At 31.6% G+C, this 26,350-nt stretch overlaps 2 protein-coding genes across 2 annotated transcripts; one reads left to right on the top strand and one right to left on the bottom strand.

The window, feature by feature from the left end:
* The first annotated feature begins 11,266 nt into the window (after nucleotides 1–11,266).
* LOC133297101 (wax ester synthase/diacylglycerol acyltransferase 4-like) lies at nucleotides 11,267–14,839 on the top strand. The gene is made up of 5 exons (XM_061496165.1): nucleotides 11,267–11,452; nucleotides 11,626–12,204; nucleotides 12,546–12,899; nucleotides 13,085–13,222; nucleotides 14,678–14,839. The coding sequence occupies exons 1-5, from the start codon at nucleotides 11,267–11,269 to the stop codon at nucleotides 14,837–14,839; spliced, it is 1,419 nt and encodes a 472-aa protein (XP_061352149.1).
* A 3,567-nt stretch (nucleotides 14,840–18,406) lies between these two features.
* On the bottom strand, nucleotides 18,407–19,721 carry LOC133297109 (transcription factor bHLH162-like). The gene is made up of 3 exons (XM_061496175.1): nucleotides 19,525–19,721; nucleotides 18,868–19,185; nucleotides 18,407–18,612 (listed from the first exon to the last, which is right to left on the bottom strand). The coding sequence occupies exons 1-3, from the start codon at nucleotides 19,657–19,659 to the stop codon at nucleotides 18,433–18,435; spliced, it is 633 nt and encodes a 210-aa protein (XP_061352159.1). The 5' UTR covers nucleotides 19,660–19,721; the 3' UTR covers nucleotides 18,407–18,432.
* Between the last annotated feature and the right edge of the window lie 6,629 nt (nucleotides 19,722–26,350).

Raw genomic sequence — 26,350 nt, 5'->3', positions numbered from 1 at the left:
AAGATTTGTTCTTGCTAAAACGAATTCCTTTGCTCTGGTTCTATGATATTTAAGAAGGAATGTTTTAATATACAAAAAAAAGGGAATGTTTTAAAGGATGGATTTTTTCAAGTTAAATCATAGTTATTACAAGGGAAGATTATATTTATAAATTTTTTATTTATAAACTCTTATAAATTACATTATGTTTTATCAGTAAGACACTTCTAAGTGAAATTTTATCGGTAAGACATAATGTAATTTGTAAGGTTGTAAAAAAAAATTGTCAATATAATCTTTCTCATTATTATATGATATTCCTCCTTTTGAATAATAAACTAGCTGTGTGATTTTTAGTACAGTGACCCATTTGTCATATTTTTTTTTAAAAATTGTCCAACTATTACGAGAATAGTAAATTTTTTCAAAATAACACATGTATAAATTTGCTATGGTAGATAGCAAAATTAGTTTGCTGATATGACACACTTTTTATAGCTACCTAATTTGTTATTGGTAATAACAAATTAGATGGTCAAAATATTAATTTTCTTGAAATAAAACAATCTAAAGAGTTTATAAAAAGTTAGATAGAGCAGTTGTTAATGTGACCTGGAGAATCTGCTTTGAAGATGTTGAAGTCCGAATTCTTCCAAGGCATCATTCCGATCATAGTCCCCTTCTTGTGAAATTCTCCAATCGTCCCAATCTTTGGCAAGATAGACTGTTTCGGTTTATTGCTTCTTGGTTAGACCATCCCAACTTCAACGATCTGATGCAGGATAAGTGGAATAAGAACGTTGATTTTAATCAGATGCTTAATAGATTTGTTCCAATTCTTAAAAAGTGGAATAAGGAGGTGTATGGAAACATAGGTAGAAGGAAGAACAGTTTGGTTAATGATATTGCCTCTGTCCAATTAAAGAGGTTTGTTGCGGATAGTCCGAATCTTCATGAACTGGAAATCAGTTTGCAAATTAGTCTTGATCATGTGCTGGGGGAGGAAGAATTGTTGTGGTTTCAAAAATCCAGACATAATTGGATTATGGATGGAGATAAAAATACGAAGTTTTATCACTTGGTTATTAGAAGAAGTAGTAAAGAAATTTCAAGGTTGCGTAGTGAGACCAACCAATGGATTGAAAATGTGAATGAGTTAAAGGATCATGTCTGCAGTTTTTATAAAACTTTGTTTACAGAAGATATCGAAGAGCGAAGATGGCTCACGTCTGCCAACCACTGGACGTCACTGTCTAACGCTCTAAAGGATGATTTGATCAAAGTTCCTAGTATGGCTGAGGTCACTAAGTTATTAAATGGCATGAATGCGTTTAAGGCGCCGGGTCTAGATGGCTTCCCTGCAATTTTCTTCCAAAAACAAAGGAATCTTGTGAAGGATCAGGTTTATAATGCTGTTATTGATATGTGGTCAAATCCGGATCGGGTGGAGGAGTTTAATAATACCCTTCTCGTTTTGATTCTGAAAGTTAAGAGGCCAGACTGCATCTCTCAGTTCAGGCCTATTTCCCTTTGCCCTGTTTTATATAAGATTCTGTCAAGGGTGATTGTTCATCGGTTGAAACCAGTTATGGATAAACTGATCTCTCCATCTCAGGTTAGCTTTGTTCCGGGAAGACAAATTCAAGATAACATTGTGATTGTCCAGGAGCTTATTCATTCAATGCATAAAATGAAAGGTAGGAAAGCTTTTATGGTAGTGAAGATAGACTTAGTCAAAGCTTATGATCGGGTTTCCTGGAATTTTTTACGTAGAACTTTGGAGGAGATTCAGTTTCCCATGTCGTTCATTAACATTATCATGCAGTGTGTTCAAACCTCCAAGATCAATGTCCTGTGGAATGGTGGTAAAACTGAGGATTTTAGGCCTTCACGTGTTATTCGGCAGGGTGATCCTCTATCACCATATCTTTTTGTTATTGCACTGAAAAAGTTAACTCATATTATTAATACTGCCCTGCTGGGTGGTCTGTGGAATCCGATTTGGGTTGGTAATGGGGGTCCTTGTCTCTCCCATATTGCTTTTGCCGATGATTTAAGGCTTTTTATGGAGGCTACGGAAGAACAAATTGATGTGTTATTGCATTGCATGCATTTATTTGAGGAAGTATCTAGGCAGCGTCTTAGTGTTGATAAAACGAGTGTTTACTTTTCCAGAAATGCTAGTGAAGATGTAATATCTAGAATCACGCAAAAAAGTGGCTTCAAGCGCGTGAGGAACATGGGCAGATACTTAGGATCCATGATGCAGCACGGGAGAGCGTCTAAGGAGTTGTATGCAGGGATCATAGAGAAGGTAAGAGATAAGATGAATGCTTGGAATCAACAATCTCTTTCGCAGGCAGGCCGCATCACATTGTCTCAGTCGGTTGTGGCTTCCATGCCTTATTTCTAAATGCAAAGTTGTAAGATTCCATTGTCTGTTTGTAATGAGATTGAGAAGATGCAGAGAAGTTTTATTTGGGGTGATAAGGAAGGAAAGAGAGCTAATCATCTTATTAATTGGAGTACCATTACGAGTCCTAAGGAGGTTGGGGGTCTCGGCTTGAAACGACTGGAATTTATGAATGATGTCATGCTTGCTAAGAGAGTTTGGAGCTTCTCAAACAAACCAGATCATCTTTGGGTTCAGGTTCTGAAATCTAAATATGAATGAAGGAGTTCGAGAGCCGCAGGTTTTGTGGCTTGTAATGGTGACTCTTCCTTGTGGAGGAATATGTGCCGTATTTGGAGGATGATGGAGGGGAGGCTTAGATGGGAAGTTGGTGATGGTAGGACTGTTTCCTTTTGGCATGATAATTGGCTCACTTTGGCGCAACCTCTTCGTGAGCTAGTCACATCTCCGAATCTGGATGTTAATGATTTCATGTGTGTTGCTGATATGGTTAACTCTAATGGAGATTGGAATTATGATTCTTTAGGTCTTTGGTTCCCGAGAGATGTCAATGATATTTTTCACGGGACATTAACTCCAGGTATAAATGATGGTCCTGACAGCAAGTATTGGGATCTTGATGGTGAGAACACCATAACAGTAAGGGCGATCTATAAGGCTCTTGTTGGCCAAGAGTTAATTTCGGGTTTGGCTTATGGTAGATGTCAGTGGGTGTGGGATTGGAATGGTACTCAAAGAATCAAGTTGTTTATGTGGAAGGTTTGCCACAAAAAGCTCCTCACTCGAAGTAGGACTGCTCTTTGGGGGACTGGCACTGAATCGTGTCCTATTTGTAGGGAGGAGAGTGAAACCTTGTTACATGCGATTCGGGACTGTCATGAGGCTAAGTCCGTTTGGTCTCATTTTGTGCCTTCGGACAAGTTTGCAAACTTCTTCTTTGGTGATGTTGATCATTGGTTATCGGTTAATATGGACATGGATAAGCATGGGATTACGAATGGTTGGAGGAATTTGTTTTTTGTTATTTGTTGGAAAAATTGGAAGTGGCATAATGATTTGGTGCATGGCTCGACTTTTCTTTGCTTAAATGTGAGGAAAAGGATTATTTGCAGCTCGGTGAGGGACATTAACAATGCTTTAGCTAGTGCTAAGGAGAGGCTTCCAGTAAATTTTTCAATGAAGATGGACATTACTTGGAAATATCCAACAGATGGGTCAGTAAAAATTAACATAGATGGTGCAGCTAGAGGATATCCTGGCCTAGCTGCTTGTGGGGGTTTGATTCGTAATTCTCAAGGGAGATGGCTGGGGGGTTTTGCTTACAAATTGGGGGTTTGCTCTTCTTTTAAGGATGAGCTCTGGGGTGTTCTTCGTGGTTTGGAGCTAGCTTGGAACGAAGGATTTCGTAATATAATCATTGAGAGTGATTTATCTAGTGTGATCACTGTGCTCACCAAGCCTGGTGTAGCAGTCCGTGAGTGTCATCTGATTGCTCTTATACGGACATGGATCAATAGGAGTTGGTCAGTTACTTTGATGCATACTTAGAGAGAAGGAAATGTCTGTGCTGATTGGTTGGCGAATTTTATTCTGGATTCGGATGATTCCATTACTTATCAGTTTTGGAGGGATCCTCCTCCTGGCATTCTTCATCTTCTTCGTGGTGACTTTACTGGTTTCAGTAGGTCCAGGGAAGTGAGGTGTAGGATTTAGTTTTGGTTTTGGTTGTCTTTGTTGTTCTTTTGGCTTAGGCCTTCTGTTTACCAAAAAAAAAAAAACAATCTAATACAAATTCGCTACATATAGCGAATTAGTTATCACGTGAGAGAGGTTCCTTTGGAGCCAGTGTTATTAAAATCGGACCGGCCCGGCCGGTCTGACCGGCCCATTAACTAGTCCGGTTCTGACATTGGACCGTTTAAGTATGTGATCCGGGTTTGACCCAGTGATCCGGTGATAAACCCTAGTTCAACCGGTGAACCGGTACCGGTTTTCTCATTAAACCGGGTTTTTTAAATTATCTACAAAATATTTTTTCGCAGCAGGTGGGATTTGAACCCGACACATTGGAACGAGGAACACCACTTCAAACCACTAGACTACCATCATCAGTTAAATAAAATACACCATTTAATATATTTATTATATAACTATTAAGTTAAGAGAATTAATTCAAAAATTGCATCCAATGGAATTCGAACTCCTTCCATTGAGAATATACAATATAGCAAATACCACTAAACTACATCAGGTAATTGTTTAGATGACACCATTCAAAATATTTATTATATAATTAAGTATAATATATATATATATATATATATATATATATATATATATATATATATATATATATATATCAGGATCATTTTACACCAGTGTAAGTTACACTCTTAATCTTGTCCGTTGATCTCATTTATATCTAAGGACTCAAATTTTTTAGCAATGTGAGTCATTGGATACAAGTGGATCAATGGTCAAGATTGAGTGTAAGACTTCTAACTCTTACACTGGTGTAAAAATATCCTGCCCCATATATATATATATATATATATATATATATATATATATGGTTCATGCGATTCAACTCGTGATCTACCGATTGAACCATTGACTTAGTAACCCAATACCTGACCAATCCGATTCTAATTCGGAGCATTGTTGAAGTTTTGAGAAATTAATGAGGAATGACTATTGTCCAATTTTATTTTTTCTTTCTGTTTTTATAATCTTTTACACCATCGTTTAATTATTTTTTAAAGGTGTTCGAGATTTAATTATTTCGATGAGGGAGACCATAAAGACCATCAAGACGAGCATATTTTTAATGTCATGGCCTCATGGGAGTATGTATTTTTTTCATTAAAAATAAAAAAAAGTTGATTATATTAATTTTTATCAAAATTAATAAAATATGCATCTAGTCTTCAATACTCTCATCGAGATATTTTTCAACAAGACAATGTTGGACAAATATTTGGTGCACTGTCTGTATCTAATTGGGTATAAATTTTTTTCAAAAATAAAAAACTTTTCAATGTGATAGGAATTTTTTTTCAAAAATAGTTATTTTTTTTAAATGTGAAAAAATATACCTATTTAAGTATGAGAAATATTACTTTCCTTTAACATAAGATATTTTCTTTCATGTTCTCTCATTTCGATTTTCGTACCTCACTTTTTTTTTTTTTTTTTCTTGTAATAGTGAAACCCACCTATTTTCTCTTTATAACATAAAATAATTATTTTATGTTAAATGAGACTAATAAAACTCTGTATATTTAATACACCAAGACGCTGAGAGCTCGAAGTCAACAACCATGTCGGAGAGTATTAAATTTTGATAAAAGACGAACAACGATCAAGTTACATTCAAGGTTCAAAATAACATAGTTGATTACAAATGAACTGAATCCAGAGTTCTGCATATTAACAGGGAGGACAAGAAAAAAGTGTCCTTTAGTCCTTTGAATAAAACCATTTAATCATGTGAACCACTTGTTTTTTACTGTTGTTCTGGAGCTCATTGATTTGTTGCTTTTCTGATTTGATTCATTGAACACAAAACTAAGTAATTAATTTTGGGGTCCTAAATTATTAAATTGAATTGAATACATTAGATGGTATTGATTGATACCTTTTCAGGAAAAAGGCTGAGTTTTGAAAAGTAATGGAACTGGTTTAATAATTCTGGTGGTTTCCATTCAAACGATAAAAAAACATTAAATATAAATTACAATGAACGGTTTCTTTCCATTAATTATAGAAAACTAAAAATTAAATAACTTAAATTGTAGAAAAACTAAAACTAAAATTACTAATGTGGTCTTTATAAGGTTTTGGTCACTCTCACCCTTTGAGCTAGCTTTTGGAGTGGTGTATGTCAAGGTTCTTTACATGGTATTAGAGCCTCACCGTCCCCCACTTTAAAGTGGAATTAAATAAAAAAAAAAGCACAAATGGTAAACCAAAAATTGGGCCTGCGCAATTTCTACGCTTCTAGCCTAAAGGGCTCTTGCGTGAGAGGACGTGTTGAGATATATAGTCCCACATTGATTGTGTGAGCAAATAATGTGGCCTTTATAAGGCATTGGACACTCTCACTCTTTGAACTAACTTTTGGATAGTATATCTCAAGGTTCTTTACACTAAACAACTGTCATACAGGAACACAGTTTAAAATTTACAAAAAAAAAAAAAAAAAAAAGAACACAGTTTAAAATATGGACGTGCATATGCTTCACTAAAAATAACTGAAGGTCAGGCATGTCTTTAACTTCTCTTACTTGTATCTTCCTTTCACGTAGTCTGACTGACAGGTATGACGGTGGTTTACGTGGATGAGGAAATGATCTTGTATATATCCATCTCACGTACATCTTCCATTCAAAAATTGACACGTGGGTTAGAAAAGTATTTTATTTTGTCCTCCGTACGAAAATCACAACTAATGCTCTATTTTTATTTGTTGGTCGCACCAAATGCTATATGCAACAGATGTACAATAGATATTTCGGTGGGTGAGGTGTTAGAGAAAAAAATCTGCGATATAATGAGAGTAGATATATCTTTATCAAAAAAGAAAAAAAAATAGGGATATAGAAATAAATAATTATAAAGATAAGAACAGAGTAATGTATTATTATTTTTTCATATTTAATAAAAAAAGAATATCCAGTGGTCAGTACATTTGTAATATTGGAGATATTTTTTATGTTGGGCTATTGACACTAGGGTTTGTATCAGGCAGTGTTATCAGACCCAGCTCGAATCGACTAGGTCGATCTGAAATCTGACGAATCGATTATTAGACCAGTTTGAGTCAAATATTGAATCGGCCACGTATCGGACTCGGTAAAAATCGATTCGAATCAGTCGGATTTTATCAAAATCGACAACTCGGCTGGGAATGAAAACAGGCGCATCATGCATTTTTATAAATGAAAAAAAAAAAACTAAAGTTATCTCATTTTGTCTGAAAATAGTGTGGAACTCCTTTAAAAAAAATTTGTAATTTTGCTTGCTAGTAGTATACTGTTCTACAATAACCTCAAATTTCAATTTACAAAACTGAAGCAATTTGCGAAACAGTAAATTAAGAGAAGATTATATATTGATTCCTTACAAATCCATTTTTACAGCAAGAGTTGTTGGTAAATACCTTATAATTATTAAATATGGTTAATTGAGGATACTTGATAGAGAAATTATATGTGATTACCTGGTACTTGAATTTTCTTTTCTTTTTTATTTATTCTTTTACAATATATTGTATATGATTATCATATATAACTTTTTTATCCCTACAAAAATTATATATGCTTATAACCCAGCATAATAATTTTTTATATGTTTGAAAATTTTCTAGATTTTAATATTAAAATATAAGATTTTATATAAAAATTCAAGATTCAGTAATCTAATGTTTCGGCCAAATCAATGACCGAATCGATTATAATAAGATTGAACTATCATGTATCTCTGGTTAAGTTCTAATCTCAATGACATTCTTTCAAATAAAATTAAAAATATATTAAAATTACGGATTATATTGATTTTATATTGCAGGAAAATGATTGTTTCATATTATAAAAATAGAATTACAATTGGGACGAGAAGAGAAAAAAATTGATACGGAATCCACCTCCATTTTATATGTGTAAGAAACTTGTTTATCTTATGTAACATAATACCTAAAATTAAAATAGAGCTAAGTCATTAATTTTGGATTCTCGGTCGCTCTTCTTGGGATGAGAACCACTTTTTTCACTGTGATTCTGGTTCTCAATGATTTGTCGTTTTTCCGATTTGATTGATGGGACACAAAGCCAAGTCATCAATTTTGGATTGCTAGTTCTACATTATTAAATTGAATTAATTAAGTTAGATGAGCGACGAAACGTCAAATTTTGACATTTTAAACGTTTAAGAAATACGATCGCTGACGGCAAAAGAGTCTCGTTTTCCACATGTCATGCAAGTAGGGAAAAATACTTGGGGTGTTTAGTATAAATTTTTTGGTTGAAATACTCGGAAAGTGAAATGATTTTTTTTCTCTCCATATTTGGTATAAGTAAAGATAAAAATAATCTCAAAATATTTTTGTTCCTATTATTTTATTTTTAACTACACATTCTCAAAAAAATAATATTATCTCACTCATGGTATTGTTTTTTTTTCCACCCTAAGAAATGTATAACAATATTTTGATACGAAAATACCCAAGTAAAATAAACGTTTGATTACTAACAAGAGATTCAATATTCAAAATAATGAATAATTTTTTTATTTCAATTCAGATTCCCATCAATATTTTACAATTAAACAAATATAGCATTAGTAAAATTAACCCAATATTTCAAGAAAAAATTGACCTACCAAATACATTTTCGTAACTTATTCCAAAAAAAAAAAAATTCAATCATATTTTTAGAAAAAAAATCTCCTTTACCAAATACCCTAGCCGTAAAGAAAACTCATTTCTTTATCTGTCATGACCTGTATCACGTGCATAAACCATTGGGGCTGCATGAGAAGATACACGAGTGCCAAGCACACGAGTGAAAACTTGAGACTTCTGTATTAACGCCCGCAATAACTTAAAGTATTGAGATACATACTAGTTCACCTGTCGTACAAGTAATAAAGTGATAAAGTAAGGTTGTTGACCCACTAGAACTAATTACCAAGCAATAACTTATTTACGCGATTAAAGTTGAATCGATCTTTAAATTGGAATTGTTGAGAATATTAATTTAATTTGTAAAACAGAATTCTTAAAGAAGTTATTTTAAATTTTTAAATATTCAGAATTCAAGAATTAATAATGCAAAGAAATCAGTTTTTAACTTTTAATAAATAAAAGACGTAGATAGGAACTCGACTTCCCTAATATTTTCTAAATGAGTTCAACTTTCATGCAATTAAAGTTCGCAATCAATTATTGACAATTCTTTCTAATGTAATTGACTCTCAATCCTTTGGTGGTTTCAGTTCTTTACTTTATTCCAAGGCTCTAATCCCTTAGGTGGTGTTTGGTTGCGTTCTTTTTCAAACTTTCCTATGCATCCGAAGGAAGCATTCCGGAAAGCACTCGTTTGGTTCCATAGATTTAGTCTAAATCCCCACCAATCCTAATTGCATTGCATTTTGAATATGCAAGTGGAATGATGGTGTTTGGCACTGTTCAAAAATAATTCTTGGAGGTGGTTTTTTTAGAAAACCGGCAAAGGCACTGTGTAGACAATATCTCAAACAACCATTATACCCTTCAAAGACACAGATTTTTTCTTGTTTTGAAGGTAAAGGGTAGGATGTTTGTTTAAAAAAAAATTTAAAACAAGGGTATTTTCGTAATAGCATCATTTTTTCCCATCTATATTTTACCTACAGCCAAACATAGACTTCATAAATGTTACCTAATTTCCCTAGTAATATGTTTTTCAACCAAACAACTTTTTTTACATTTTTCTACCAAACTCATTTTCCAACCATTTTCCCACTATTCTTATTTCCCTATTATTCATAAAAAATTTCCCTCAACAAAACGCCCCCTTAGGGTGTGTTTGGTTGGAGGTTTTTGAGGAGATTGATAGGCAAATGTGAAATGGGGAAATTAGGTGCCCATGTTTGGTTGAGAGAGGTTCCAAATTTATCTACCTAAATGAGTATGCTAGCAAATCACTTTGTCTATCATTTTGGGAAGAGATTGCTGGCCAAAAAAACCCTTTTCATATGTGGTATTTGCGGTTAGCTATGTATTTGGTTTAGTGGGTGTAATAAGTATTTGCGGTTAGCTATGTATTTGGTTTAGTGGGTGTAATAAGCAAAAGACTAACTTACCCTCTGTTACGAGCGTACTTCAATGTTTTAATATTTTAATATTGTAATGTTGCCATCTACTTTTGATTCTTATAAAAGAAAAATAATTTATTATTATTTTAGCAAACATCATCTTTTGTTTCTGTCCATGCATTACTATCTGTGATTCATCTTTTTTTTTTCTTTTTTCCTTTTTTTATAAAGAAAAAAACAAACACAATTTGAATACCTTAGCTATTCGTTTTAATTCACGGCCGTTTTTATAACTGATTCATTTTTGAAAAACAAGGTTATTTTCGTAATAGCACATTTTTTTCCCATCTATATTTTACCAAAAGCCAAACATAGACTTTACAAAAGTTACATAATTTTTCCGTTAAAATTTTTTCCAACCAAACAACTATTTTTACATTTTCTTACCAAACTCACTTCCCAACCATTTTCCTACTAATCACATTTTCCTATGATTCATAAAAATTTCTCCTCAACCAAACGCCCCCTTAGGGTCATTTTCTAAAGCAAGCTTAAAGGTAAAGAATTATGCATCATGAAATTCGTAAGACTATCCTTAGAACATACAAATTCCAGCAATTAACCAATCGGATTCAAGCATACAATATCCCTATTAGCATGCAAAAATCTACTCTCATTCAAGATTGATCAGGTTAAGAACAAGACTATCAATATAAAGCAGATTAATTGCATAATTAACACACGAATAATAATTGCATCAAAGATAGAACAACGTTTAAGAACCCATTGATTCCATCTCTCCCTAACTACATAAAGAAAACTAGCCTAACATGTTCAAGAAGACATGCTATTGCTGACAAGTGACAATCAATGTCGTGAAAATCAGACCGGACCGGCTGAATCAACCCGGAACCTGATGAACCGGTCATCTGACCGGTTCGATTATCACATTGTATCGACCAAGTATTAGACCCGGTACGACCCAGCCGGTTTTGGTGATTAATGCTTATACATACAGCTGCAGACCTGAATAACAGGCCCATGCTTTCCTTGTCTAGCATACGAATTAACTAAAACAAAATGAACGAGTTTGAGAATGGTGTTTCAATGCCAGTGAGTCCTATGGCGGATTACTTCAGCAGCTCTGTGATGAGTGTATTCATTCTTGGTGTTCTGGAATCTGAGATTCCAATAGATGACTCAAGAGCCGAGCCACTGCTTAAGGACATTTTCCTTCCCATCAACACACGTTTCTCTTCTATCTTGGTAAAATCTAAATAGAAGCGTAGTAAATCTTTCTATTTTGTGCTTGTTCTATAATCATATCATCATGCATGAAAATCAAACTAAAAGCTATGATTCTTTTGAATTATTGGTTCCAAGCATGATATTCTCACGCATTAATGAATTATATATATACATGCAATGACTTTGAACAGATGGTGGACGAAAAAGGAAAGAAACGATGGAAGGAAGTAGACGTGTGTCTCAAGGAACACATCAAAATTCCCATATTTCCAACCACCAATATGCCACACAAATTATATGACGACAATCTTAACGAATATATGTCAGACATAGCTATGGAACAGTTACCACTTGAAAAACCACTTTGGGAAATGCATATATTTAAGTATCCAACAAGCAGTGCTGCTGGTACTTTTATATTTAAGCTTCATCATGCACTCGGAGATGGTTACTCTCTCATGACAACTCTGCTTTCATGTGTTCAAAGAGCTGACAATCCTTCTATTCCCATAAATTTTCCTTCAAGTCGAAGTTCAGTGGAATCAAAATTCAATATCAAAACCATGCTGAAGAAATCACCTCAAACTGTCTCTAATGTATTTAAGAGTGTATTTGATTTTGGATGGAGTGTATTAAAAGCTAGCTTGATTGCCGACGATAAAACACCAATAAGGTCAGGGCATAATGATGTGGGGTTTCGACCTATTACTATCTCAAATGTCTCACTCTCTCTCGATAGCATCAAAGAAGTGAAAAATAAGCTTAAAGTGGTATGTTTGGGGTGTTTTCATCAATGCAAAATTACAAACCCGTTTTTACTATTTTTATTTTTTGGGTAAAATATTTATGATCTTAAAAGACATAACTTTTGACATTTTAAGTTAAACAATCATATTTTTGTACGTGATTATTGTTTTTTTACATTTTCTCTCCTCTTAATTTATGGAGGAGAGAGTGTGTAAAACACTATCAAATATGCATCAAAAGTCAAAACATGGTTGTTTAAGTTAAAATGACACGAAATTGTATTATTTAAAATGACAAATATTTTTTCTTTATATTTGGAAAAAAAAATTATGTAATTAATTTTGCCTATTTTCTCTAATTGTAGAGCATAAATGATGCATTGGTTGGCATAATTTTCCTTGGGATTCAGTTATACATGGAAACAATGAATCATAAATTAAGCAAAGCTGAGACTACAGCATTGGTGCTGCTCAATACAAGAAAACTTAGAGCTTATAAACCAGTGAAGGAGATGCTTGATGCCAATTCTGAGGCTCCTTGGGGGAATCGATTCCACTTCATGCATGTTCCGATTCCCAAATTAAATGATGCCAGTTCTTTGAACCCACTTGAATTTGTGTTGGAAGCCAGCAAAAAAATCAAGAGGAAGAGAAATTCATTGGCAGTGCCAGGGACTGGTATGCTTTTGGCCTTGGTGAACCGAATCAAAGGCTCAGAGGTATATAATACAGGCTTTGAGTTTTACTTTTCTGTAATTAATTTTTACCAACTAATAATTTTAGAGTAGATTAAATCACATTGTTGATTGACATTTAAAAAGAAAAATAATAAAGAAAATACAATATAGTACGTACATAAAATTCGTCGTTGTTTAATAACAATATTAATTACTTGGTGTTGCAGGCTGCTGCAAGATACGTATACAAGATATTGAACAATTCAAGTTTAAGCATCTCACACATGGTTGGGCCATTGGAACAAGTGGCATTGTTCAATCATCCCATCAAAGGCTTTTACTTTATGACTGTTGGTTTATCTCAGGTGTGTGTAGATCTCATTCTTATTGTTCATCCGAGTGAGAAGAACTAGTGTCCTTTCGGGGAGAAAAATGGTATCTGGGAGCGCAGTATCAATGTATTCTCTGTGTGTGTGAGAGAGAGATTTCCATTTATAAGTGAAAAAATCATCTTTAATTTTTTTTTTTTATAAAATTTTAATATAAAATAAAAAGTATGAAATTTGTATACTTTTAAAAATTGAACTAGAATATTTAGATAAACAAAAAAAATTTATAACTTTTTTAGTGAATACTGTATATCTCTAACTATTTTTAATTTAATTATTTTGCAGTGTAGGTTGTGTCATTTTAAAAGATTAATATCTCATCCTCGTAAGAAGAGATTTTTGTTCAAGTTTTGTAAGTGTAGGATAAATTTTCTATATACATATTATTTAAAATTTGGGCTTGCAATTTCTCATGTTGAATGAGAAATTAAAGTTTTCCTACAGATAGAGAAAGGGATGAGGCCCATCTTAAAGAAAAAAATAAAAAATAGAAAACTGATTGGCCAAACATCGAAGTGAGAGAGGATACTTCTCATGCAACGTGAGAAGTCTTTTTCCATTAAAATTTTGATGATCATGTGAAAATTTTATTTTATATTTCATAAATACTAATTAAATGAGTTTCGAACAAAGTTTGTGAATATTTATAAAAAGAGAGGGATAGATATGAAGTTTTGATATTATAAGGTCATATAAAATTTTAACAAGAAAAAATACAAGTAAGCAATATAAATTAACTTGATTAATAATTTTTATTTTATATTTGGTTAGGATTATTTTAAGCCACTATAAGTTACACTCTCAATCTTGATCGTTGATCATATTTTATCTAAAGATTCTGATTTATTAAATATGTGAGTCTTTAGATGCAAGTAAATCAATTTTTTAGATTCGGAGTAAAACTTCTTATTTTTATTCTAGTGTGATAATAACCTTCCCTTTTTATATGAAGTAATTTATAACATAAATTATTGTGTTTATATATTTTAAGAGTTTAATGTTTATCACATTATCTTCAATAAATTCAAAACGACGACGTTTTGGGTTGAGAGAAAAAAATTATAATGATAAAAATTAATATAACCTATAATAAATTAGAATTACAAAATATATTTTTTCCAATCTCAAAATGATATTTTGGACTCACTGAATATAAGTTATCTCTCACCGGATGACCGGAAAAACATTAAACCTTTATTTTAATTTACTTAACTTGTATACAAGTTCTTACCTGCAAGAGAGAGCTGCCAGTTTTCCTTTCCAAGTTTTTAGGGTATAACACTGATGCAGCATAGAAATGTATTTATCCCTCATTTTGCTATTCTTATCCATGTTCCACATTGTTTATAACATTATACTGTTATATAAGGTTCTCTAAAATCTATTACCCATATACTAAAATAGCAAAACATTTTTTTAACGGATTTACAGAGTATCACGGTGACCATAACAAGTTACATGGGATATTTACGAGTTGGATTTGGAGTGGAGAAAGGCTTCATAGATGAACACCAATTCAAGTCATGTTTCGAAACTGCCCTGGAGATGATGCTGAAAGCAGCAAGGAATATTGCTACCGAAACTAAGCAATAGATCAAAGGATAAAAACTAGAACCTCCTACTTCAATGTTGTCGCATTTTTAGTTTGAAATGTTTTATAGCTTATAGTAATTATAGGTGTGAACTGTTCTAGTAAATTTGAAGATACTACTTGAAAAGCAATTGGGGGACTTCTATACAGTTATAGTAAGGTAAAATGGTATTTGTATTATATGTGCAAGAACGATGAGTAGAATCCATGTGGGAGAGTATTGCTTGGCCTCGGTTAGTTAGAGGCATGTAATAGTTTTTTCATTCCTTCGTATACAAAAAAAAATAAAAATCCATGTGGGAGATGATGATGACGATAATAATAATAATAATAATTTTATCACTAACTTGACTCTATACATATTTCTTGTTATAAAACTGAAAGATAAAGGGAAAAAATATAGTAAAGATAAGAAATAAAATTAGGACAAGATAGAAATAATATATGGGAAAAATATTTATGTAGTTACTGCAGAGAAATTATCTATATTTATTTTCAAAACAACGTCATTTTGAGATTGAAAAATTAAATAATTATAATTATAAAGACTATAATAACCCTGAAATAAATTAAAATTATAAAAATACTATGATTAAAACGACGTCGTATGAGACTTATGTCGTATTACAAAAATACTATGATTTTCGCCCAAAAGCGAACCCATAATATATCTATTGAATTGTATTCTTGTCTTTATACAAATTTTGTACATGAGTTCTGTTTATAGAGTCTCAACTATTATGAGTTAAAGTGGAACGAATGAAAAAATGTAATACTTCTGGTATTAATTAACTTATAGAAGTTATAGAATTTGTTCTCATAAATCCTTAAAAGTTATACATTTTTTTTTGGAGGTTATGGACACCCACATCAATATTGTTTATAGAAATTCTAGAGTTTCTCACCATTAAGAATTCATTTGGTTTTGATATTGATAGAATTATTTTCAAAATAAATGTTATTAAAGAAATTAATATTACAAGAATTAATTTGTATCTGAGAATTATATTTTAAAAGTTAATTTAAAATAAATAACTTTATTTTAAGAAAAAATTAAATTACTTTAAAAAATAATTACAATTTTTTTTAAAAAAAATTTGTGAGTAATTTTTTTGAAAACAAAAACTAAAAGGACCTATATTTCTTTCTGAAAATCATCTTTCCAAACCACAGTTTGATTATACAATTTTTTGCAGCCGGAACATATTGTTTTGGTGGACTTGTGCTGTAAAGGGCATGTCTGTTTGAGTTGCTAACCAAACAGGCCCAAAACGAACAAGGCCTTGTTATTTTTACCAGCCCCTGAAAATTGCTTTAAGGAGTTTTAAAGATAATTTATATTTTGTCCCTTTAGGCTTCGGACAACAATGGGGAACAGTCACCAAAATGTCACTGTTCACCAACTTTTTTATCTAAATGTCACGCGAACAGTATTATTTTCCAATCTGTCACGGGGACAAGTTCGCTATCCGGTGTAGCGAACTCGATTTGCTGACGTGTCACATTTTTAGTCGATACAGAGTTCGCTACACGGGGTAACGAACTTCATATCTTTTTTTTACTTGATACTTGTTAACCACTAGAAATGTGACACGTCAGCAAATCGAGTTCGCTACAGCGGTTAGCGAACTTGCTCCCCTGACAGATTGGAAAATAACACTGTTTGTGTGGCATTTAGGTAAAAAAGTTGGTGAAAAGTAATATTTTGGTCAGTGTCCCCAACAATTGGTATATATATAAAAAAAAATAAGTTTATATTATTTTTTTCCATATCTATTATTCTTCACATTATTAAATTACGATCTCAAGAAACTCTTTTTTTCTCCCACCACCTTTACTATTGGTTAATATTGTAATCAAATGGTGTGAAGATAAATAAATAAAATAGGCTTGAAAAAAAGATAAATCTAATATCCTATGACTCTAAATGATTCTTTTTTTTTTTTTTGATTTTGGAAAAACGGCATCATTTCAATTTAATTGACTGAATTAGACATGTCAACTTACTTCATAACGTGACAAAATTACCTTTGAAAATTAATATTATTAAACTCAAATAGATAAAAAGATAAAAAAAAATTAAGAATTTTTAAGTTTTCAAAATTAAACTGATAAAATATATGTTTATGGGAATAAATTGATAAGACATGTTTCTTTAAGGTGACACACGCACAAACTTATATTAATTATGCAGAAGCTTCACAGGTAATTCTCTACCTCTAGTCTTCTCTGTATTACTGGTCGGCATTAATCATCATAGACTCATAGTTATATTGGACTGACTTAAAATTCCAATCACAGTTATGGACTGCTTTTTTTTTCAGAAGCCTGATCACATTCTTACATATAAAATGGAGAATTTATATAGATTACAAAAGCATAAGGAAAATATTATAAGATATTAAAGGCATAGACAGTGTCCATTAACATCATATACCTACCTCCCCCCATCACACAAATTTTTCAATTTTGAAATAGATTAATATGCTTCACCCATTCGATGGTGCTTCTCTGTCATCTTTGTTTCCAAACAGTATATTATTTGGTTTAATTGTCACTACCCAGTCATGGTGCCACATGGCACATGCTATCCCTTTTCTTCTGTTTTCCAAAGAGTCATCACAGAAAAGCTAGGACAAGTAGAAAATATTTGTCAAAGATAGAACCTTTAAGAATCTATTAGTACTAATCGAAGGACAAGAAATTAGAAGTCTATTGGGATTCTGAATTAGTACTAATCGAAGTTAAGAATCTAAACAAATTAAAGACAAAAGACAACTGGTAGTTTAAGTATTAGGTCAACGAACTTTCAAAATCTGACGCCAATTATAGTTAATTATCACCTAAAATTTTTAAACTTGAGGAACTTGCGAAAAGATGCAGTTGATGACAACTTATGGCCAATGGTGGGATTATACTAATAATATATATTATATCATATATAATATAAATAAAATAAAGTAAAATAAAAATTATACATACCCAATATCTACCCCTACTGCATTTACTTTTAACTCTCCGAGTTTTGCTTTAACACACGCTTTTATATTATATGCATTGATTTTGGTATAATTCTGGATTTGCAAGTTTGGTAGCTTTACAATTTGATTTAAGCACAAATTTTATATGTTGCATAGTTTTTATATGATAATAATGTTGGGTATGATTCATACTTCGCATGCTGATGAGGGCTCTTGTTGTCGGGATCAGCAGAAAGGCGAAAGGCAGCGTTCCCAGGCCCGTAGAAAATATGTATTATTGTGGGCCTCTGATTTATTATAGTTTTCTTAGCAGTTTGGACTTGAGTCCATAAATAACTGCAGTTAGAATTTTTTAATTCTATTTATATTTTGCTTGTAAACCGAATGACTTGTAACGAGTGGCGGTGAGGTGAATATAGTACATAGTCTATATTGCATGAATGAGAATAAATCATCATGTCAATCTCTCTATTCTTCTCTTTTTTCCATTTTCTCGATTTTGTGTGATTCTCACTTGTTATAATATGAATTACTTATTCATTTAACTATAAGTCTAGCTTCCATATCAAAGATTGACATTACTCTCAAAATCAGTTACAAACTACATGCCTCGTTTACAAAAGAATTGGTAAACCGTTGTTTACCATAGGATCTAGAAGCCCACAAGTCTCAGAACCAATTTCAAAATCCCACAATTCAGTCTCTGTTTCCACATCACTGACTGATCCGGTCACAAGCCTTTTCAATCTCTCACTTACTTTGGTTGCTCCGAATTGAAAGAAAGATTGCCGAATCTACATAAAGTAAACAAAAAAAATGCAAGACGGTTATAAATTTCTTAATAGTATATAGGGAAAGGTTATATTTATAAATTTTTTGTTTACAAATTATACTATGTCTGACCAGTCATACTACAATAGTGTATGACTAGTGAAACTTAGTATAGTTTGTAAGTTTATAAAAAAAAAAGTTTGTCGATATAATCCTCTTCCAGTAAATATCAAAGGGCTAATTGATTTTCTTTGCAAAACAGAGTGAAGAATACATACCTTGGCGTGCACAACATGAAGAACAGAATTTCCAGCCAGTGAAGAATTGGCACTGATGACTTCGATGTTCTCTTCATGCAAAATTCGAATAATTTCTTTGAAAATGAACTGTTTATCAAACTCACAATCCAGAATAACTTCTAGCGAGGAACCCATTTCATGAATCTCGAGTTTTGGTGAATTTAAGGTTCCACAACGAGGTCTCTTCCTCCCCATTAAGATTTCTTTCTTTTCTTGCGCCATCTTCTTCACCTTTGTCTCTAGGCTCTTAATATAGTTAATAGCCTCATCTATTTGATCAGGCAGTGGCAATGCTTCCTGCAGTAAATGAAAATTTTCAATCAAATCAATCTATCATTTTGAATAAATATGTAAAGCAACTATCTTACATAACAGTTCAAGTTGTTGAGTCATGGATATTCAATTTTATATTATATCTTTTTAATATATCTCCTCACGTAAAATTTATTTAGATTTGAAGTATGTATATTATACAGATCCAATTTTTTAGTTCTATCTTGTGCTGACTTAATTTTACTAAAAAATGGGAGTGATGAATATTAAATTCATAAACCTATACGGATCTTCAATAATTTTTATATTATATTTTTCTTAGAAAGTCAATGCAATGCATATGTAGAGAGATGGAGAACATACCTGAGAATGATAGTTAGGGAGAAGAGAGTTGAGTTTGGAATATAAATTCTTCATCTGGTTTCTCCGGTTTTTCTCTATGACCCTTCTTTGTATTTTGGTTGAGGAAGAAGGTTGATTTCCGTGTTGATGATCCATGGATTGTCCTGAACTTCTTAGATTCGCTTACGACCAACTTGAATAGGATTTAGGATTTTGAGTTAATGGTTTGGAGAATTGTATATTTATATATACGCAGTACATAATATGATTTAGTGAGAGATAGATCACTCATACATACTCACATAAAAATGTGGTAAGTAAGATGATGCTACATAAAAGCAAGTGTGAAAGTGAGATCAGAATGAAAACGTCACTTTGGAGATATCATCACCTTGCATATGCATGATTTGAGACTCGTGCGGCAATGTGGTCTGTCTTTACATATGGAAGTGTTTATTTTCGTCACTTTGCTCCTTTGTCCTTTTAAAACCTATGAGTGCATAATTTCAACGGCATAATCATGTTTTTTTTCCCCCTAAGGATGTGAAATTATTGAATCTGAGCCGCCTTAAAAGCTAAAGTCTTAACTTTTTCATCAAATTGGAATCGAAAACTTCATATGAATTCTTTTTGGTAAAAGGAACATTAAAAGATACATTTTTCTGTCAGTTGGTCCAAGCTTCACTAGAATAATTCAAAGATTCAAATCTTTGGGACAAACAAACAAGGCTGATCCCTCTGTCAATTGGTCCAAGCCTCACAAAAATAATTCAAAGATTCAAATCTTTTGGACAAACAATCTGTGTGAGAGAGGTTTTACAGTAGTAGTGGAAGTGTAAAAGTAAGGAGAATTTCTAATATATTCTTTCGGAAGAATATTGTGAGAACCAAGTTGTGTTACTACCAAGTGACTATCAATCAATCTCACTGTTAGATCGATTATATTGATCCAACGGTTATATTTATTTCCATCTTTGTATGATCATGATTCCCCATATTTAAAGTGAAAGCATTAAATATGAGAAATTATAATCATACAAAGGTGAAAATAAATATAAAGTATTAAATATGGAGAATCATGACCATACAAAGATGGAAATAAATATAACCGTTGGATCCATATAATCGATCTAACGGTAAGATTGATTGGTAGTCACTTGGTAGTAACACAACTTGGTTGTCACAATATCCTTCTCTTATATTCTTAGAGTATTATTTGAAAAAAACTTATAACCGTTTATATTTAATTTAATTATATTCTGTTCTAAATTTATAAATTGTAAAAATCTAAAATCCTAGCTAAAGGTAAACTTTCAAACAATAGATTTATTTTGTTATAAGTTGTTGTTCAAGGGGAAATATAGAAACCGAGAAGTGAATATTAATATTTCTTTTATTAAAATATCTGATATTGATTGGTTGTATTATATATAAATCGGGGAAAATGTGTATCATTTTGAAGGATACAAAGTTGTTTCATTTTAAGTGAGAGAAAGAGATAAATCATGGAAGAGAAAATGGATGAAAAAGTTTTAAAGGTGCGAGTCTCACCTCTTTATAAGAGTGAAATGATATAAGGTGTATCATTTAAAATGATACACCTTTTTCCCATATAAATTTATATTTTGAACCAAAAATCATATAAATTTCTATTTAAAAACTCTATAAGGAAAGATGATTAGGAAAATAAAGCGCTACAAATTATTGTTTTTGCAGTATGTGGCAATTCAGGAGAGGAGGGTACATGGTGTTTTGCTAAATTGGTGAAATGAAAGATTGAGATTTTTCTGCTTTCTCTTGTAGCTTCCTGAAAAGTGAAAAGACAGCATGATAGATACAACATAGCAAGCGGTTCTTAAAATTTTGTTTATTTTGGTTTATTTAGTTTGATGGGATCACTTTCTCATTTAGGTATTATTGTAAAATTCAGTCCGACTCAGTCAGGTTGACTCAAAATTTGATAAATCAATCATTGAATCGGTTCGGGTCAAACATTGAACCGTTCATGTATTGATTCGGTCAAAATTCGGTCAAACCCGATTAAACCGGTAATCTGGTCGTATCATACATTTTTTTTCTTAAAAAAAAATCAGAATTATTTCATTTTGTCATAAAAAAATGTAGCACTCGTTTTAAAAAAAATTTGTAATCTTATTTGCTAGTATACTCTTTTACAATGATCTCAAATTTTAGTTTCTAATAGTAAAGTAATTTGTGAAATAATAAATTAAGAGAACATGACATATGTCATTTCAATGTAGATAAATTTGAAAAATATGAATTCAATGTCATTGAGATGTATGTTTATGAGGATTCTGAGTTGTAATTTAAATTGACATAATAATAGCATGTATTTTTGTTTATTTATATTTTATATTTTTAAACTTATTTAGTGAATATTGTTTAATTCATTTTAGATATAGAGAATATTATTAAATTTATATATTTATGTTTATATATATTTTTATATATCTATGTATATCTATATTTTTAATAATAATGAATTGACGGCTACAAGTAAAAGGTGAGAACAAAGAACCATGATGCAATTTTCTCTGTATTAATTGCGGCTTCTTTTTCATTGACTTTGACTTTCGTCGTTTTCTTCTTGTGAACGCGACAACTGCACAGCGCAACACTTGAATAGTCGGCCGTCACACCAATTACGATTAATTACTCCTTTCCTCGAAATTGCTCAGCCAGCATAATAGGTAAAGTCGAGATAAAATATAATGGGAGAGTATTTATCTTTTTAAATGACATAATTTATATCATTTTTTTATTAAGAAGTGGGATTCATATCTTTATTTTATTGTCAACTCTTTCTTTTTTTTTATTTATCTATTTCTCTATTTTAAAATGATACAATTTTACATCTTTTAAATGATACACTATTTTCCCAAAATCTAAATACATCATGTACTGATGTAAAACCCTTTTAAAATAAGTAAATATACATAAACATGTTTTAAATTATTTGATAAGTTAAAATTATGATAATTTTTATTAAATTAAAATATATTTTTTAATTTACTCGCTCAAGGATAAAAAAAATTTAAACATATATATATATATATATATACATGTTTCGCTTAATTTTAAATTCAATGTTTACAATTTTTCAAAATAAAAATTGAAAATTCTTTCAATTATTATCATCCTTTCTACTCTTTAGAAGTTTTTTTTTTTTTAATATACTCTTTAGAAGTTTTAGTGCTTGTATTTGACAGCTCTATATTGTTATTGGAATGTAAGAACATATATAAAATAAAGTATTTTTTAGGTCCTCAAAAAAATTATGAGAGTCATTTTAATCTTTTAGAAAAAATCGACTTGTGATTTATCTAAAATTTAAAATAGATTCAATTATTCAAAATTGTGATCACTCTAAAATTCAAAGAAGACCCACGCTGGTCCCTTAAAAGGACTAACATGAGTCTATTTTGAATTTCAGAGGGACCGCGAATCGATTTTTTTCCTAATAAATTAAATTGAGCTCCGTGATATTTGTTAAAGACCCAAAAAGTACTTTATTCTATATTTTATAATATTGTTTGAGAATTCAAATTTTATTTTTTATTTTTTTTTGTATAAATCAAATTTTATTTTTTAGTTACAACTTTTCGTGCATGTAATGAAAGGTGTTTTTTTTTATTACAAGACATAAATATAACCTCATGAGCTCATTTTAGGTTTTTTTTTTATATATAGTTTTAATGTATTTCGACATTATTTTAGAGTAAAAAAAAATTATATCCGAGAGAAATATTTTACCCTATAATAATTGCATTTTTTTTTTTATTTACATCAGATGACTTTAAAAACAGACTAAGACTACGTCAGTGGATTAAATTTTCTCAAAACAGAAAAATTAAGTTGCTAAGTCTTGTACTAACAAACACAGAGGTAGTACATGAAATTTGAAGATCGTCCTTGATTTGGTTTCTTTTTGTTCTATGTTAATTTCTTGAATAGCAAAGAATCAGACTTTTAAGCAAAAGAAATCTAATGAATTGAATCTGTAATTGGACTTGGATTTACAAAAGTAACTAAAACGATTATTCAACAAGTATTAACACTGAAAAAAGAATTATGCGTCATGAAATTCGTAAGACTATTCCTAGAATATATAAATTTCATCAATTAACCAATCGGATTCAAGCATACAATATCCCTATTAGCATGCAAAAATCTACTGCTCATTCAAGATTGATCAGGTCAGGAACAAGACTATCAATATAAAACAAATTAATTGCATAAATAACACAAGAATAATAATTGCATCAAAGATAAAACATCGTTCAAGAACCCATTGGTCCGTCTCGCCCTAACTACATAAAAAAAACTAGCCTAACATCTTCAAGAAAACAGAATTAAAAGATGAAAAAAAACAATAAAGATCCATAAAAACTTAGCAGGAATAATATACGGTGAGTTCTTGATTTTCTCTTCTTCCTTCTCCTCGTCTCCAGAAGCACTCCTATGCCTCGTCTTCCGAATGAATTTCAATAGGCTTCGTCTCGTTCTATTTAAATACTTAAAACTGGGTCTTTACTTTTGGGTCAGCTCGCTGAAGCGAGATGCTCATGGAGCATATTTCTTCATGAAGCGAGGGAAGAAATATTTTTTATTAATTCTTTATTTTCTTGATTTTTGATTTCTCAACTGATCCCAACTGCCTTTTCCATCATATTAGTGGTTTGTCCCTTCAAGTCTGAAACAACCTGAAACAATAAAAAGGATTAGAATCTTATCTAGTTGTTGGCATTTTTAATATCTTTTAAGATTTTATTAGTTAACACTATATTCTTAATCATATTAATTATTATTTGAACTATATTTGACATTAAAAACATAGTGTCTTTAACACTTATCATTATTCCATCAGATCTTTCGATGAAGATTCAAATTCTTCATTTAGTTATTTCTAACCAAAAGGGTTCAATTAACAAAATTTCACGAGACCCAATTTTCCAATTGCAGAATCATGAAAAAGAATGTCCAAGGACTCTTGAAACTAACAATCGTGTTGATCAAATGCAATAAAAGGGTATAGCAGTATTCTAAAAAGTTAAGGGATTATCCAATCATCTTGAATTCCGGCAACAAGAAATTAGCAAGCCATACTATCAAAAAATGAAACTAAAAGTGCTGAAATTGCATCTACATGCGTTTTACTAAATTTAACAAAAAAAGAAATTAAAGTATTGAGATACAGACTAGTTCTTCAAAATTCTAAAAGTTCTTAAAACTAAAATTGATAGAACTGCAGAATCACAACTTGCATGCAATAGGGTCCGTGGTCTTTTCTAGAAAAAGCTTAATCAATGCCCTTCCCTTCAAGATTCTGAAGACAAATCACACCAAGCTTAAACAAAAGTTCAAGATCGCTCCAAAGAAAATTTCAACGAAAAAAGTCTCTATCCTCCTTCCATTAATTTAGATCCCTAATTAAATAAAAACCAAAAAATTCCATAATGCATTATTGTCCGTCCATTTGTGTGACTTATACAATGGTCAAATTTGTCCCAGTCCAACATATCACCCATGTGGTTTTGTTTCTTTTTCTAAAATACAAAATTGACAGGAATAATGAGTAAAATTAGTTACTTTGTCATTAAAAGAACCAGTTACTAGTTTGGACTGTTTGTTACTATTATTGGGCTTTTTTCCTCCATAATTGGGTTACAGTCAACCCATTACCATAGAAAACACATTGCTAAGTTAACTTAAAAAATACAACTAACAAAATACTCCAAATTTAGCATTTGTTTATCCTCTAGCAAACACTAAACTATCAAGCACTTGTCAACTATTTCCCCCCTTTTTTATTTTAACAATTCAGTTCATCAAGTCAAATTCAATAGCCGCTTGACACAATTATCATGTTACAATTCAGCCATTAACATCCATAAACCCTATTGTCATTCAACGTCAAATCAAGATCAGTGATTCAATTCATGCTAAGTTATCAATTAATCAACAAACAACCACTGTTACATTTCATATCAAGCAGTCACTCACACATCTTATATCAAGCAATGCCTACTCACTGAGTTCCCCACTTGGTTCTTTTCACTCATTTTTCTGTCTTTTCTTTTCTTTTTTAGGTGCTTCACTAATCATCAACTCCACATTATTGTGCCTTTCCTAAATTTTACATAGACACTTTATGTCTAATGTGGTATTTCCATCAAAGAGACTTTTAGGTTTGTAACGGGGCTGAGTTTGGTTCTTTATTTTTCTAGACACTTGGCTAAATTAGGTTGAACTTAAATTTTTCATTAATCCTCATCCAGCCTTGCAGAAAATTGACCAAGTAAGACAGGGAGAAGGAAAAGCTTGCTTGATTCTCTCTATTTTTTTAGCTTCTCCACTTTTCCCCCTTCTTTTCATTCCAACTTATTATTTCTTTACCCTCCCCTTTGATTTCTAACTTAGAACCCTAACCATCACTCCAAACCTACCCCTAACTTAGAACCAGAACCCTGACTTAGAACCCTAATCCTAACAAAAACCCTAACCCTCACTTAGAACCCTAACAGAAACAAAAACCATAACCCTAACATAGAATATTAACCCTCACACAAACCCTAACCCTAACCTTGAACCTTAACCCTCACAAACTCTAACCATAACCCTAACTGTCAGCCTCCCCTTGGTTGGGGGCTGACAGTTGATAAGGCTGAACGTGGATAGGAGGTTGAGATTGGACTTGGGCCACTGTGTTGTTGGGCCATCGGAACAGCGAGGCAGATATTTGCTTTCAAAATTTTAAGATATACTAATATTAATTGGCCTAACATTAATCCCTTTAAAACGTCTAGTGATCAAAGATCAAATCTGT

Source organism: Gastrolobium bilobum, unplaced genomic scaffold (genome assembly GCF_033153095.1).
Source record: "Gastrolobium bilobum isolate Gb01-03AN ecotype WA unplaced genomic scaffold, APGP_CSIRO_Gbil_v1 utg44712, whole genome shotgun sequence".
In the NCBI taxonomy this organism is placed as follows: domain Eukaryota; kingdom Viridiplantae; phylum Streptophyta; class Magnoliopsida; order Fabales; family Fabaceae; genus Gastrolobium; species Gastrolobium bilobum.
Note: the sequence above shows the minus strand (reverse complement) of the source record. Positions and strands in the feature narration are given on the sequence as shown.